The sequence below is a fragment of the Petaurus breviceps genome, unplaced genomic scaffold (genome assembly GCF_028583685.1).
Source record: "Petaurus breviceps papuanus isolate PSGF00001 unplaced genomic scaffold, PetGlider_PUasm1.0 207, whole genome shotgun sequence".
Taxonomy (NCBI): Eukaryota; Metazoa; Chordata; class Mammalia; order Diprotodontia; family Petauridae; genus Petaurus; species Petaurus breviceps.
The window spans coordinates 33,863,978-33,880,356 of record NW_027185850.1 but is presented as its reverse complement, the minus strand read 5'-3'; the positions used below and the strand labels follow the sequence as shown (position 1 = coordinate 33,880,356).

Genomic DNA, 16,379 nt, shown 5'->3' with positions numbered 1-16,379 from the left:
TATGGAAAAATATTCTGTATCACTAAAAGAGAAATTCAAATCAAAACAATTCAGGCTCTTCCTCACAATCATCTGATTAACAAAGATGACAAAAAAGGAAATTAAAACATTACATGGTATGTGGGAGGAAGACAACTGCTGGTGGAGCTGTAAACTGCTTCTGCCATTATGGAAAGAAATTTGTTAACTACACACCAAAAGTGATTAAACTATGCCCAAAATTTGACCCGAAGATACCATTACCAGACCCAAACCCAAAAAGATCAAAGAAAGAAGAAAAAGAGCCAAAGGAACAAAATATGTGCACAGCAGCACTTTTTGTCATAGCAAAGGTAGGTAAACCAAGAGGGTGCCTATCAAATGGGAAAAGGCTAATAAACAAATTATGGTATGGTAAAATGTACAGTTTCAGAAAAATCTAGGAAGACTTGCATGGAATGAGGTAGACCAAATTAAGCTGAATCAAGAGAACTATATAATCAATGGTTTCAACACTGTAAAGAAAAAAACATTTAAAAAACTATTACCAGAAAACTAATGAAGCATACCGCAAGCCTCTTAGCATAGAGGTGAGTCACCAGAGGTACAAAAGAAGCCATCCATGCATCTTCAGACAGTTAATGTATCAATATTTTTGTTTGGCTATGTTTGGTTCCAAGGTAAGTGTTTTATTTTTTTGTTGGGAGTGCTGGGGGTGGGAAAGAATGCTGATGAAGCATTAAACATACACAGAAAAAAAATTTTTCAGAGGAAGACAAAAAAAAGGACAGTCTTAAAACAATGTTATAATTAAGTCATAACAGGAAATTATATACTTGGTTTTTTTAGTGCAAACTGCATGTACATAATAGATTCACGGTTTTTATATTATCAAAAAAAAGTATAGCATGGTAGATAACCAAAGAATTTTATCTCAGACTGCACTGAGAAGCATAGTTTTGAGGACTAGGGAAGTGATAATCCCACTGTAATCTACCCTCATCAGACAACATCTCCGATATTGTGTGAAGCTCTGGGCATCATTTTAGGAATCAAATTTGATAAGCAGAAGAATGTGCAGAGGACCATTACCCAAATGGTATAGGGATGATGCCTGGAGAAAGTGTAGCTTTGTTTGTTTTGTTTTGTTTTGTTTTTTGTCTGCAAAAGAGAAGATTTGAGGGAGGGGGAAGGAAGATAAGAGATGATGCACATGTATTTGCAAGATATGAGGAGAAAGGATTAGACTTATTCCTCTCAGCCCCAAAAAGTGGAATTCAAAGCAACTCTTCAATTTCAGGAGAGTTAGTGTAAAGGAGAATTCCTTAACCATCAGAAGTATGCAGAAGTGGGAAGGGTTATGTTAGGAGGCAGTGGGCACCCCTTCACTAGAGGTTTTGCATCAAAGGTCATTTGTCTAGTATGTAGCAGAGGGAATTCTTGTTCTAAACTAGATGACCTGTGAAGTTTCTTCCAACTGAAATTCTCTGAACTAAACAGCTAAGAGATTAAACAAAGTTCATGATATATCAAAGTATAAAAATACCCAATAAAGTTTTTTTCAAATGAGCAAATTTTCAAAATTTCAGTGCTATTCAATTTTAGTTATATTTTACCCCCTGAATAGATGACATGGGAAAGCCTCAAATCATAAAGAGTATCAGATCTGATTTAGTATTTTTCTTCCCTTTCTGCACTATAATAAAGCAAAACAACCTTCATTTTAGTCAGTGGCCTTGCACCAATTCAACAACCAAGACAAAGGTTCTTCTATAACCCTATGAATAAACAAAGTGCATTTAAAAAAATGACATCTTAAAACAAATATACTGAGAACTGGAACAGCAAATAACTATCATTTTTGAAAATTAATCTTCAGACTTAATTAAATTCTCATTGGCAGCTTTTTATAGTTTAGTCAAAAAGTTTGAGAGGTCATTTGTTTTGGGGGTTTTGGGGGGAGGGGGGTTCTTTATAAAAAGACAGACACAGAGATAATGCAGTCTCTGTGTCAAGTACACATACACAGAAAAACATGGCCAAGTCAGGGAAGTGCCATTTGAGGAAAATCTTCTATTTGAATCACAGTACCTGCTGGGTAGAAGTTTTGTATGTAATCTACAGAACAACTGAGGTGTACATGTATTAATGGCATTAGATCTCCACCACTGGAAGGGACACCAACACATTAAGGAGATGAACATCTGGAAGTATGTATTCAGGATCCCCTTATGATCTCAGTAGAATATAGTAAATCAGTGGGAATCAGTCATGTTTTTTCAACATATTTCACATGATAAATTCATCTAAGAACTGAGAAAAATGGATTAGATTACACAGATTATGTCAGCACTTCTGAAGAACAAGAATGAGAGTCATTCCTACATTTTCTTCAAAAACCTAAATCAAGAAGTTTGAATGATGATGAAATAGGAAAAATACATATTAGGGAGAAAAGCCACCATGGAGGACAAGATTAGAATTTTAACCTTTTAAAAAATAGCTAAACTTGAAGTAGACATGGAGGCATTTGAGTTTTTTAAAAATTGAGTTTCAAAAAGGTATTATTTTTTTGCTTGTAAAGTTATTAAGTCTTAAAAAAATAATAATACACATGCTGACTAGTCTATATTTCCATAGGATTTAAATATGTTCCCAACCAATTTCAATCTTGCCATAAACTAAAGTAAGTTCTTGATCAAGATGCATTTGTGCCTTTTAACATGATTAGGGTTCAAGAAAAATAAAATTATACATCATTATGTATATGTAAAACATAAGTCAATTTCCAGATGATCCCACAGTTTCATATGCTTCCAAATATGGATGGGGGGAGGGGGTTAGAGAATAATAAAGACAATAATAATGGTGGAATAAAGATTAGAATGTTTAAGGAGGGGAGAAATACAAATCACCTAAGAAACTCAAGGTTTGCCTTCCTAATGGCTAAACCTGTATGCTGTTCTTTAAAATTTGCAAAGTGATACTACATATGCATAGATACATCTTATTTGAGTCCATTTATTCTTGCTGTCTACCTACCCACTCCCTCCAAAAAATAAAAAAAAAGATGCCAACAACCACCCTTCTCATTTTTCCTCCCTATCCCCAATATAATGCTCTTACTGGATCTATTTCTTTTTTCCTAGATTCTCTTAAATGCCAAAAGTAGTACTCTCCGTTTAAGAGAACAAAATCAGAACCTCTCCACAATCACTTCAGAGATTCTGATGCAAATATGCAATTTCAAATAGTAAATGTAACAACTGGCAGGTAAGTTAGACACCCAACCTACCCAATAACCCCAGGAAACAAAGAGAAGTGAGATATCACCTCCCAGACACCATTTTTTTAGGGCTTCCATTACTCATAAAGGTCTGTGTCCCACTAGCTCTAGATCTCATGACTCAGTAGTTTAAAACAACAACAAAACAAAAACATGTTATTGTTTCAACTAGCCAGAGCTAGGTAAACTAATATTAGAAACAGGGACCTAATCTAATGCACCCCCTTTGTCCTCCAGCAGTTCCACTACCAAGCTACATAGAGGACCTCCTCACCTCATTCATACCTGGACTACTACTTATGGTATTTGCCCACTGATTAGTTTCCCTACCTCAAGTCTCTCCTTACTCCAGGTCCATCTTCCACTGAAGTTTCCAAAAGAGCATATGGCTCTGGCTCTCTCTCTCTCTCTGTCACTTCAAATATGAATCCTTAGGTTTGGCATTCAAAAATCCTTCACAACCTGGACCCCTCCTAACCTTTCCAATCTTCACCCACCTTACTCCCTTCACCTATTTCACCCCCTCACCCCACAGGTATAATGCAGATCCAGTGACATTGGCCTCCTTGCTGTTCTTTGCACAAACCACCTTATCTCCATACTTCAGTCATTTTCACTGGATCTCCTCCATGCCTGCAATATACTCCCATTACCCACTCCAGGCTTGTCTTCCTTCAGGTCTTAACTAAAATTCCATCTTCTAAGAGAAGCTTTTCCTGCTAGTGACTTTCCACTATCAATTATCTCCCATTTATCCACTCTACAGTTTGCCTGTGCAGTTATTAGCATGTGTTCTTCCCCCATTAAAATGGGAGCTCCAGGGCAAAGGCTGCAGCCTTTCTTTGTATCCCTAGTGCTTAGCAAGGTGCCAGGCAGAGTGCAGGTGCTTAATACTTATTTACTGAATGACTTAACCACTTGGAACTATTAGCATGACTTTAGGCACTTAACTTGCCCAGGCACAGGTTTCCTCAACCATAAAAACAAAAGTGCTTCCTCACTCAGAATATCCATCCCCTCTAGGCTCTGCTTCAGACTTTCCCCAGTTCATTTAGAAATGGATCCCTGTGCTTGAATACTGAGTTAGAAAATCACAAATGACAGTTTCTATATTGTATTATATTTTTATTTATTTTGTTAATTCCCCAGTGATGTTTTAATCTGGTTCAGAGATCTAGGTTATGCCTCAGACAGTCTCCACCTGGACCTTCCTTCAGTGCCTGAGCCCTCCTTACTCTGGAGTCATATTGGGGGTGTCAAGCCCACCCCTTCGCCCACGGAAGTAAGGTCCAGATTGAGAATGTTTTTATATTCAGGGCTCTGCACATAGTAAGTGCTTAACAATGCTTTATTACATTTATTACTCATGGACACAAATAACTGGAATATGCCAATTTTTAAAGCTTGAAAATATATATGCCATATATACATATGTATGTATGTATGTAGGTGTGTGTATCAGCTCTAACAACTACAAAACTAAGATAATTAAAATCACCTGATAAAATCATGGGCAGAGAAACTTGAGAAAAATGAAATAAATCAAAAGATTGTCCTAACTAAAGAATTTGTGCAATATAAGTTTAACTGCTCTTGCTCAATGTGGCTGGCTCAAAAAAAAAAAAGAATGGAATTCTATATGCCACAGAAAATGACTGTTAATGTGATTTTCTAACAGCTATTATATCAATCAACATTTATTAAACATCTACTATATGCCAGGGCAGGTGTTAGATAGACACTAGGGATACAAAGACAAAGTCAACCAGTCCCAGCGTTCCAGGAACTTACCATCTACTGGATGAGGCAGTAAGTACATAATCAGTATATACAAGTGATTTGAGTCACTAGCAATTGAAAGGAACAGTAAAAAGCTTTATGTAGAAGGTGGCCTTGTAGAAGGTCTTGAGGAAAACTGGATTCTAAGAGGAGGCCTAAAGAAGGAAATGAGTTAGACATAGGGGTCACAGTCAATGCAAAGGCACAGAAATGGAGAGTGCAGTATGAATAACTAAGACCAGTTTGGCTACCAAGGGTGGAGAACCTGCCTCTAATGCCACATGTGGGTTTGGCCTTCTGAGTCCAAGTTTTGCAGAAAAAAATCTTTTAATAAGGAGATTTGTTCTGTGAAGTTTGGATTCAGTCAAAGGGCCAAACTGGAGGGCCTAGAGAGCCACATGTGGCCTTGAAGCCACAGGTTCCTCACCCCTGGGTTAAACCATATTGTGCAAGTAGAAGAATAAGAGAATAAGGACTAAAGTGTAGGTTGGAGTGAGATTATGAAGGGCTTTTGCTTCTAGAGGTAACAGGGAACACTTAAGTTAATTAAATAAGAGTGACCAACCTACATTTTTAGAAAAATCATTTAAGTCTATCACTTAGATTTCCCCCAACAGAAGTACTTAACTAGCTCCAATTTATATTCCTTAAAACTACCCATCAAAAATGAAAAACAAGAAAAAGAGTAAATCTAGAACACTCAAGGTGAAATATGCACATTATTGAATTTTTATTCATTTTGACACTTTATTTCCAGGTTCCACAATTGAGCTGGTTTTTAGCCTATCTCCAACTAATTTTATTACTCTACAGCTGACTTGGTGACTAGTAACTTTTAACTTAATTAGGCTGTTCCTTAGATAACATACAGTCTTCTAGGAGGCTTCTGTGGAATTCTGAGCCTTGCAAACCTTAAGGCTCTAATAAGTTGTTCTAAGACAAATCTTTAAGAATACCAAAGTTCATCTTCACACAACAATGAAATTTCAGAAAAAAACTTTAAAGGAAGTTGTATACATAAGCAACTAAAAACTGAAGCCACTGGCAACTCCCTAGAGCTTGGGAGTATAAACTGCAAGTGTCAGTGACCTGAATCCAGGGCTTCTACTAAATCCAGTGTGAATGCCTCTACACTGGGGCTCCTCTATACAAGAAGGATTTCATACATGATAATTTAGTCAAACATTTTGAGAAGTCAGAATTACATATGAAATATTATATTGTTGTCTATTATACGTAAAATAGTATCTGAATGTTCTGCTTAGAAAGCTTTTTAAAAGTAATCACAAAAAGCAAACTTTTAAAGGTTTCAATTTTGTCTACGGCCCCATTTTCATCAGTTTAAGAGTATTACATGCCAAGTATGGTTTCCTGTAATTGTCTCCCTAGAAATAGTTTCACAGGTGGAAATTTCATTTTTAAGTCACAGAAACATGGAATGTATAGAAAGAGTACTGACAGGCAAGATGATAAAGACACAAGTTCTCTAAAATCCAATGGTGTCAGGCTCAAAACAGAAACCAATCCCCGTGGGTGGCTGACTTAGAAAACTACAAATTAGCATTATCTAAGTCGTACTGCATGCCTATATTATTAAACATTTCCCAATTAAATTTTAATGCTGGCGCATTGTAGCTGTAAGGGCAGAGAGTGAGCTTGACACCTCTGGGAGATATTCTCTCTACCACTAAATGGTTCTAAGGCCGTGGCAATCAATCAGTAAACACTTTGGTTATCAGCTTCCTCACCTTTAAAATGTGGGGGTGAGGCTATAATTACCTATTTCTAAAAGCCTTTTAATTCTTCGATTCCTTTTCAGTGACAATGCCAAAGCATCTACTACTCAGTAATCCCGACAAAATTTCTAGGCTAGTGGCGGGGGGAAGAAAAGGGAAAAAGAGTAAAACTTATCAAAATGAAAGAAAGGATGGGGGCAGTCCTATCACATTCTACCTAAGGATCTTTAAAGCAAGCAGTCTTTTATTTTTTCCTTCTTCTGCAGAAGCTTTCTCAGAGAACTTTGCAATGACAATCTCTCCATGGCTTCTCTACATACTCCTTTACTACGACTTCAATGACATTAGGGAAACAGGGGGACGTGACCTGCTACTGCCCAACTCTTCCAACTTAAACCTCCTCTAACAACTGGAACATGCACCCTGTAAAAGCGACAAGGACGCACCGATAACTCCTTCCCATCGAGCCTCCCCGCCTTTGGCCGGCCGGGGGCCAGGAGCGCCCCGCGGGGGAGCGCTCCGCGCCGGGGGTCTCGCTCACTACTCTGTGGCAGGAGGCGGACCCCCCCTTCCTCACTGCCCACCTCCCTGGTCCAGGGGGACCCAAGCGCTGCTGCTGCCGCTGATGCCGCCGCCGGCCCGGGGCTGGTCCCCGAGCGGGACGCGCTCGCTCAGCGGCATCCAGGCCAGCATCAGCTCGGCCCCCTCCCCGCAAAGCTTCCCCCGTCTCGATGACCCCACACAAAGGGGCGTCTCCTCCGGGAGAAGTTTCCAAAACTCCCCCCCTGGGGCGCGAAGCAAACTTTCCCACCAAAGTTACGGGAATCCGCGTCCGGCGGCGCCCGGAGAGCCCCGCGACGCTCCGGCTGCGCTCGGGGGCTGCCGACCACTGGCAGCTGGGGGGAAGGGCCCCGCCGGCTCTCTCGGGGGCCCGAGACCCGGAGACCGGGCACCGGCCCGAGGAGCCTCCCCGGCTCAGCCGGGAAAGGGGAGCGGACCCGGGCGGGGGCCGCCGCCCCGTTATTCGGCGCTCGGCAATGGCGCCCGCCCGGCCTCAGCCCCATCCTTCCCTTCCGCGCCGCTCACTGGCTGCGCCGCTTCATGTGACTGAACACCCCTTCCCAGGGCCGGCCCGGCCCGGCCCGGCCCGGCCCGCCTCGGTCCCTTTGTGTGAGTCGGTCCGCTCGCTCGTTCGCTCGCAGCGGCCGCCGCCGAGCCCCCACCGCTACCGCGACCCGCCCCGCCCGACCCCGCCCCGCCGCCGCCGCCACCTCGGCCCCGGGCTCACCTCAGGCTCCGCCGCCCCCCGCGCCCGCGCCCGCGCCCGCGGCCTCCGCCTCCTCCGCTGCCGCCGCCGCTGCCGCCGCGACCCCGGCCCCGAACCCCGGCCCCGGGCTCCTTGTGCCGCACCAGCTCCGCCTCCTCGGCCGCCGCCGCCGCCATCTTAGCCTGTGCGGCAAAACGCGTCCTTTGGGATGGAAGGGACCCAGCCTGGGGCGCCGCGGTCGGGGCCCCGGCTCCGGGGACGGCCCCGCCCGAGTCCTTCCGCCCCCCTCAGGCCCGCCGCCGCCTCAGCCCCAGGGCCCGAAACCCGCTCGAGGGCCAGCGAATCGGACCAAATCCCCCCACTGAAACTCACAGTTTGGTGCCGTGTGCGTCAAACCGAGGCGACGTTGCGAGCGCGCAGCGTCCCCGCGTCACACGCCGCCCTGTACGCGCCGCGCGGCTCCTCTGCTGGGGAGGGGGGACCTCCCTCCGCGAGCGAAGCGGTCTTCGCCTCTGGCCCCGGGGGCGCCAGCGCGCAGGCGCGCCGCTTTCCCGCCTCAGCCCTGCCGACCAGCCACTGAGCCGAGCCCTAGCTCCTGCTCTGCCACCGCGTGCTGGAGGAGCTGCCGGCCCTGGCTCCCCCAACCCCACCCCCGAATGCCCTCAGGGGCCTCCTGACCACCGAGAAGGAGCGGACCCAATGAGGTCGCCCTTCGTCTGAGGGCCGCCCAAATATGGTGGCACCGGAACCCTGTCCTGGCCGATCACGGGCCGGCGCGAGGCCCAAAGTTCTTTGGTGGCGAAAGGCGAAGCCCAAGGCCTTGTGGGTCGGCCTTGACGTTGGGACGTGTCCAAAAAGAGTCACTTAATAAAAAATAAGTTAAAGTCATCCAGGGGCCGGAGAGTGCACCCACTGATGAATACAAGGACACAGTGTTAGGAAAACCTCTTTAAATAAATACTCACTCCTTCAATCAGCGTTCATTAAGGAGCCCTTCCCTCCGAGGCGGTGTTAAGTGTAGCCGGCGCTTTCCTGGGTGTCTTCCCCTCCTGGAGAGAGAAGGGGGCCTTCCTTGTACCCGGGTGCCATGCGACACACGCCTAAGGTTAGGCCGCCCCTGGAAATGCAGGGACCGACGCCTGCCCTCAGGTAGTTTAAGAAGACCACTGGGGAATCACGAGGCACTTAGAGGCTGTGGAAACCGAGCCAATGGAAGGGGATCCTGGAGAAGGCCCCAGCACTGGCAAACCAGAAGGGCCTCAGCCATTCATTTCCTTCAGGGAATAGTGGTTAAGGGCCCACCAGGTGCGGGCACTGTGCCAAGGGGTGGGATGGTGTTTTTTAATGGAAAAGGCCCTGCCTTCAAAGAGATCACAGTCTAATGGATTTTGTGTCCTGTGGAAGACGGGATTTGAGCTAAGTCTGCAGGAAGTCAGGAAACAGAAGGGAGGAAGGAGCCCGTTCCAGACATGGAGAGTTGGAAGGTGGCATGCCTTCCTTTTGCCAAGCTGCCTAAGAACTGCAAGATATTCACACAATATCAGGTCAGGATTCAAAGATGAGAAATAACAGGGCCTGCCCTCAAGGAGCTTGCAGTCAAGCCCCGTGCTAGAGGAGCTGCCCACACAAAGAAGCCTGATAAATGCATTAGCCTCCAAGGAAAGGTAGCTTGCTCTTTGACCCAAACTCTTCAGGAAGGAGCCTAAGGGTTCTGGGTTAGTTTCCTCACCTGTAAAATGAGAGAGTTGGACTAGATTACCTTTAAGATAGGAATGGATCTTGCAGATAGAAAAACTCAGACCCTAACAAGTGAAGCAACTTGTCCAAGGTCATAGGAGTAGGTAGTAAATACAAGAGTCAGGATTCAAATTCTCATCTTTTGACCCCCAAGTCTGTGCCCTTCCCACTGTACAATGGGAAATGTGCAATGCTCTCTGATGTCCCATCTTCCCTTATGACAGTTCTCTCATTAATTGAAATCAATTCAACAGAACATTTAATATATACAAAATTTTTTGCTAGGGACTGGGGATTCAAAGATTAAAACAAAGCAATTCCTGCCCTCCAGGATCTTACATTTGAATGGAGGAGGGGACACTAAACCACCACCAACCCACCCTAAACTAGATAACCGCCACCACCCAGCCCTAAACTTGATTTAGGAAAATGTAAATCCCTTGAGAGCAGACGGTTCAGAACCCAGTACCCTACTCTTTTATACTTATAGAATTGAATCATAGGATTCTATCTTGGTAGTAGTAGCTAAGTGCTTTTGGTCAAGTCATTAAACTTCCTTGACTCTCAGGATTTTCTTTTTTTGGGGGGGAAGGGGGGCGGGGTGGAGGTTGGTTTAAGTTACTTAAACAAAACAATATATAACTCCCTTGGAACTCCACTTTCTGTGAGCACCTGAGATTTAGGTCTGTGAACCTGCTGAAGGGAAGGAGTCTTGATAGGTGAATTTTGCCCAGAACCAAACCACCACATCACTTCCATACCAGCTCCAAATCATACTACCACCCAGTGAGTATCCTCAGTCAACCTCACCTCTCCCCTACTTTACACAAAGCCTTTATTATTTGTGTGGTGGTTTTTTTTTTTCTATTAAAATATAAGTTCTTTGAGGGCAGAGATGTATTTGTTTACTTCAGTTTGTATTACCAGCACTTAGCCCAAAGCTCAACACCATGTACTCAGCTCTTAAAACAGGTCGTATTTTTCTTTCTTTGAAAGTGCCATTACTGACTGATCATTATACACTGTAAATCACATTTTTCAAATTTTTAATATCTCATTCATCCATTATGAGGTAGTTAGGTAGTACAGTGAATAGTACAGTAGCACTGGGCCTGGAATCAGGAAAACCTGAGGCCAAATTTTATCTCAGACAGTCACTAGCTATGTGATCCTACACAAGTCATTTAACTTTTCTCCATCAGTTTTTTAATCTGTAAAATGGAGATAATCAGGAATCAATAAGATAATGTATGTAGAGTACCTTCTTAACCATAAAACTATATAAATGTGAGCTAAGTAAATTCACAATCCCAGGCACACACAATGCTGAATTGATGGAATAACCTGTATCTTTGTATCCCTACCACTTTCATCAAATAAATAAGACCAATGAGATATTGATGACCTATGGGTTAAGTGTGACATTTGTTTTGCACTGACCTTTGGTCCCCTCTTTATATTTGTTGACTATACTATTACATTAGAACAATTTGAAATTTTTTCTATCATCCTTCACTCGTGCTTTGAGGGCCTCAATTAAAACTCCAAAGAACCTCAAACAAGCCCTTTTGTTGGATACACATCAGAAGTCACAGAATCTGAGAATTGGCAGGGACCTCAAGAGAGCCATCTAGACCATTCCATACACAAAAGGAATACCACTGTAACATCCCCATGAGAGATTTTCAATTCTATTAATCTCACTACAAAAACCTCTTCTCTGCACCTCAACCCCTTTCTAATAATCCTGCAGCATGTAAGAAACAAAGAAATAAAATAGTAGTTTGATGTTGTAAAGAACCAGGTCATCAGGAAAATTTTCTCTACTATTAACTAGCTGAATGACCTTGGACATGCCACTTATCCATTTCTTCTGTTGGGGGTTAAGCAAGGTGACCACATCGGTTCATTGTCTTAAAAGGGAAGTGAGGCATTATCTAAGACTTAGCCTCTCCTGATGGAGGGTATGGACATGGGCACCCTGATTGATATGATTAGGAATACTTACTGAACTGGCCAGTTGATGCCTTATGCAAACCAATGATTACATTTCATGGCAGGGGGAGGGGGACAGGATTACCATTGATGATGTTTAAGGTTAATTAAGGTTAATTCCTATTCTAAAATTGTCTATTCCAGTAGCCACAAATAAGTAATTACCAAAGAACTCTACATCTACATTGGTGATGTGTAATAATAACAAGGTAGGGGACCTGTCCTTCCCCCTTAGTCAGTACCTCATCAATATCTAATTAAGCCTGTCTTAGAGAAATCAATCATTCAGCCAGCATTAAGTTCTCATCCTGGCTTCAGTCAAGGCTGTGAAAGGGTAAAAGGATATTAAAAGACTGTCCTAGAGAAATTATTTAATGTCTACTATTTACCAGGCATTGTACTAAGCCTGGAGGTACAGAGAAAAGGCAAAAACAGTTCTTTCCCCCTGAGGAACTTCTGATGGGGTAGACAACACCTACAAATCCTAACTTACAAGATAAAATACTGAGTAGATGTAAGGTAATTATAGAAAGAATGAAACAAGCAGCATTCTACACTTTAATGTTTACCATATTTTTTTCACAGCTACCATGTGTCCTAAAAGCAGGCAACAGAAGTATCATTACTCCCATCTTATAAATGAAAAGACTGAAGTTCAGAGAGGACAAGTGACTTGCTTCAGGTCACACAATAAGGAAGGCTTAGGGCCAGGACCTACAGTCCAAGACCGGTGCACTTTGCAGTACAAAGAGTTTTACTATAAGGGTGAAGAGTTTCAATGTAAGGCTAGAGGAGACAGATATATCTCGTAGACAGAGCTTTCTATAACTCTTAGTTTCTCATATATAATGAGGTAATGTATTTAAAGCACTTTGTAAACCTAAAAGTGCTATATAAATGTCAGCTATTATCATCATTATTATAAGTATTAGTGCTAAAATTACTTGCTGACAGCTGCATTTTTCTTTTTAACAAGCACTTAATAACAATACCAGACATTTGTGCAGCTTAAATGGCTTTGCCTCAATTATCTCGTTTGGTTCTTACAACTACCTGAGTCAAGAGCTATTATTAGCCCCATTTTACAGATGAGGAAACTGAATCTGAGAAAAAAAAATGGTTAAATGACTTGCCCATAAAAATAAAGAAAAAGAAAGAAAAATGACTTGCCCAGAAATGCACATTTAAAAAGGGTCTGAGACAGATTTCAAACCCAGATCTTCCTGACTCCTCCTGGTCCTTCTTTCTATATACTATACTGTACATCCTCTAAATGAGGGCCCATTCACAGTATTCTGACTCTGTAGATAGAAACAAAACATTACAGAAATAGAAAACAGGAACTTTTATTATAGCTCCATGGGATTCTATCATAGTTCCTTAACACCAAGGGGTTATAATCTACAATCATGGAATCTTAGATTTGTAAGGAACCTTAGCAAATTTCTAGCCAACCTCCTAAGGCAAGAAGCCCCTCAGTTGGCAATATCCCTGGCAAAGGAGCATGAAATCTAATCGGTGAACACACCGGACAAAAAGGCCTCTTCTGTTTTTGAACAACTGAAATAAAAAAAAAATAAGCTGCAATGTACTTCTATGTAACTTCCACACATATGTTGTCAAGAAGTCATCAATTAATAAAATTATTAATTACTTACTAAGTGCCAGGCATTGTGCTAAGGCCAGAAAAAAAATGAATACAAGCAGAAAACCAGGCCCTGCCCTCTAATCAAGGAAGACTTGCATATAGGAGCTGAAAAACTGGGGAAGGTAAGGAAGGTGACAGGGAGGACAGGAGAGAGAAAGGAGATTGAAAAGCTTTGGAGAATCTAATATGCCCAGGAGAGAAACAAAAATATGGTGGACTTGAGCATCCTCCTTAAAATGGAAGGAATCAGTCAACCAATCCTTGTAATTCCCTCCGTACAAACAAATGAAGGACATGTTTCTACCTGACAGATTAGAAGTCTGTTATGCTGCACCCTTCTCTCTATTCTTGCCTTTATAATTCAACAGTTCAATTTTTTAAAAAATGTGCAAGACACTGTACAAAAACTTCCCTCCCCATAGTGCCCTCTCCTCAAGAATTGTGCATTGTCCAGGCTTGAACATGCCTCATTCTCTCAAATGCTCACCATAGTACATGACTGAGATACTGTCCCCACCACCACCATCCTTTACGATCACTATATTTAATACAGCCTTCTAATATCCCTCCTAAAATGTCGTGACTAGAACAGAACACAATATTCCAGATGTGTCCTGACCAACAAAAAGTAAAGTGGGACATCTGTGGTGGGAGATCCCAGAATGACCCATGGAAAGAAGAGTACACATACGGTAAAATCAGGCAATTCATCCACATATACTTAAATAAGCTGCATAACAAGGATTGTTGGAATTTCCCGGAAGAGAGAAGCAGTGAGAATGAGAACTATTCTTCCTTGACCTTCCTCTACACCCCTTACATTATTGTCTTCTATTGTTATTTAATTGATGGATTATCAGTCAATTAACATTAATTAAACACTTAGCTTGTACCAGGCACTGCACTAAACAAGAGAGGTACAAAGAAAGGCAAAAGATGGTCCCTGCTCTCCATGGTCAAATTTAGAAGACAATATAGGAACAACTATGTAAAATAAGATATGTCGCTGTATAGATTGGGAGTAATTGACAGAGGAAAGGCACTAAGATGAAGGAAGACCTGGAAAGGCGTCTTGCAGAAGAAGGAACTTCAGCTGAGACTGGAAGGAAGCCAGGAGGTGGAGATGAGGAAGAAAAGAGTATCAGGCATTGGAGAGAACCAGTGAAAATGCCTGGTCTGAAGATGGAAAGTGTCCCAGCATGTTAAGGAAACAAGTCAGCATCACTGACTCACAGAATATATTGTTTCCTCAACTGGAGTCTAATTTAATAGAATAATGTAAGCTTCTTGAGGTTGAGCATTATCTAATTGTTTTTGTCTACATCTTCAGTGCCCAGCAGATAGTTTTAGTTCATGTTGTTTAATGGAATTATGAACTCCCAGGATATAAGGAACAACTTTCATACCTGTGTGTGGGGTTGTTTTTTTTAAATACATTTGATTGGTGCGTTTTGTCTTCACATTAAAGTCATTTCAATGCTTCTACTCTGGATTAAACCCTCCATTTTGACTAAGAAAAAAAAATTGAACAAAAACCCTAATTCCGCATTCTCTTCTGCATATCTATACAGGAGTTCTCAATTTTTGAGTGTGTCTCAGACACCTTTATGACTCTGGTGAAGCCTATGGAACTCTTTTCAAAATAATGTTTTTAAACATGTAAGAAAAAAATGCTTAGCGATACAAAGGAAACTGATGCTGTTGAAATAAAGATGTATTTTTTCCCATGTGCCTACTGAAATCTATCCAGACCCCTTGGGTGTCTGTGGACCTAGGTTCTGAACCCCTGATCTATATAATCCAAACAGATGGGTGGTTGTGGATAGAACATCTGGCTTTGAGTGAAGTAGGCCTGAGTTCTGAATCCTGTGTCAGATATTAACTGACCATGACACCTTGATCAAGGGATTTATCCTCTCTTTGTCTCAATTGTTACTTCTGTAAAATAGAGTTTGTAGCACTTTCTTCATAGAGTCATTGTGAAGTCTCAAATCAGATTAGATGATAAAGGTAAAGCAGTTGGTAAAACATAAAAAAAATCATTGTATAAATGTTAGCTGTTATTATGCTTTGTGTCTCCCTACTGTATCCAACCTCATGTCTAACATAGAATAAGCACTCAACAAATATTTGCTGAGTTGAGATAAACTTTGAAGAATAGGTAGGATTTAGAGTGCTAGAAAAACTTATTATACATTATTCTCCTTCCCCATCTCTACAATCGAGCCAATAAATAATAAATGCTTGCTGAATGATTGAGAGATGGGTGGTAAGGATAACGTCATCAGCAAAGACACAGATTGGAAATATACATGTTGTTCTTGTGTTTAGCTGTACTAGAAAAATGTTTATTAAAGAGAGGTGCTTGTTGCAGTGGCACCAAGTTACAAAGGGCCTTAAACACTAAGCAAAGGAGATTAGAATTTAATACAATCAAGAATAGGAAATATTTTGTGAGCAGAAAAGTGACAGGATACAATTCAATAAACATTTATTAAACCCCTATTATGTACAAGTTACTGGACTAAGTGAGAGACACAAAAATGGATAAAACACAAATCCTTCCTTCAAGGATTTTCTAATCTGGGGATAGATCATGGACAACTACAATACAAAGGAATGAGTGATAGGTGCCATAGGGGGGTACAGGCTAGGGCAATGAAAATTGTGAATCAGAAGAGGTCACAGTAAGTATTATTTGAAAATAATTGACCTTAGAGTGAAAACCTGAGAGAATGAGGAGCTCTCAGAGCTTCCAGAAGTAATCCAGCAGTGAAGAAGTAGGTTAAAGTAATAACAATAGAGAGGGAGAGGGAGAGACAGCTACAACAGATACTTTGAAGGAAAAATCAATAAAGCTTATGGACTGACTTGATTGGTGGGATGAAGGAGGGAGACAACTCTAAAATTTCAAACGAAAGAGAAAAAAAGCATGATGACGCCAGGGAACTT

General features: G+C 41.9%; 2 protein-coding genes across 5 annotated transcripts in view; one reads left to right on the top strand and one right to left on the bottom strand.

Moving 5' to 3' along the window:
• The window catches only part of LOC138165094 (zinc finger protein 644-like), a 98,009-nt gene extending 89,436 nt beyond the window's left edge, over positions 1 to 8,573 (bottom strand). The window contains exon 1 of one of the 4 annotated variants that reach the window (XM_069093249.1): positions 8,420 to 8,573. The gene's annotated coding sequence lies outside the window, so the exon portion shown is untranslated. Of the gene's footprint in view, positions 1 to 8,068; positions 8,144 to 8,419 lie in introns of those variants that run through there. The other 3 variants (XM_069093250.1, XM_069093245.1, XM_069093248.1) reach the window with 3 other exon arrangements.
• On the top strand, positions 7,512 to 8,767 carry LOC138164767 (uncharacterized). The gene is made up of 2 exons (XM_069092730.1): positions 7,512 to 7,950; positions 7,983 to 8,767. Exons 1-2 carry the CDS (start codon positions 7,512 to 7,514, stop codon positions 8,765 to 8,767), a joined length of 1,224 nt encoding a protein of 407 aa, XP_068948831.1.
• Positions 8,768 to 16,379: the final 7,612 nt, after the last annotated feature.

What these genes read in the sequence shown, in the direction of transcription:
- LOC138164767 (XM_069092730.1), top strand. Translation starts at nt 7,512, where the DNA reads ATGACCCCACACAAAGGGGCGTCTCCTCCGGGAGAAGTTTCCAAAACT. An exon ending in GCCCGCCTCGGTCCCTTTGT is followed by an intron (nt 7,951 to 7,982) that starts GTGAGTCGGTCC and finishes GTTCGCTCGCAG; the next exon opens with CGGCCGCCGCCGAGCCCCCA.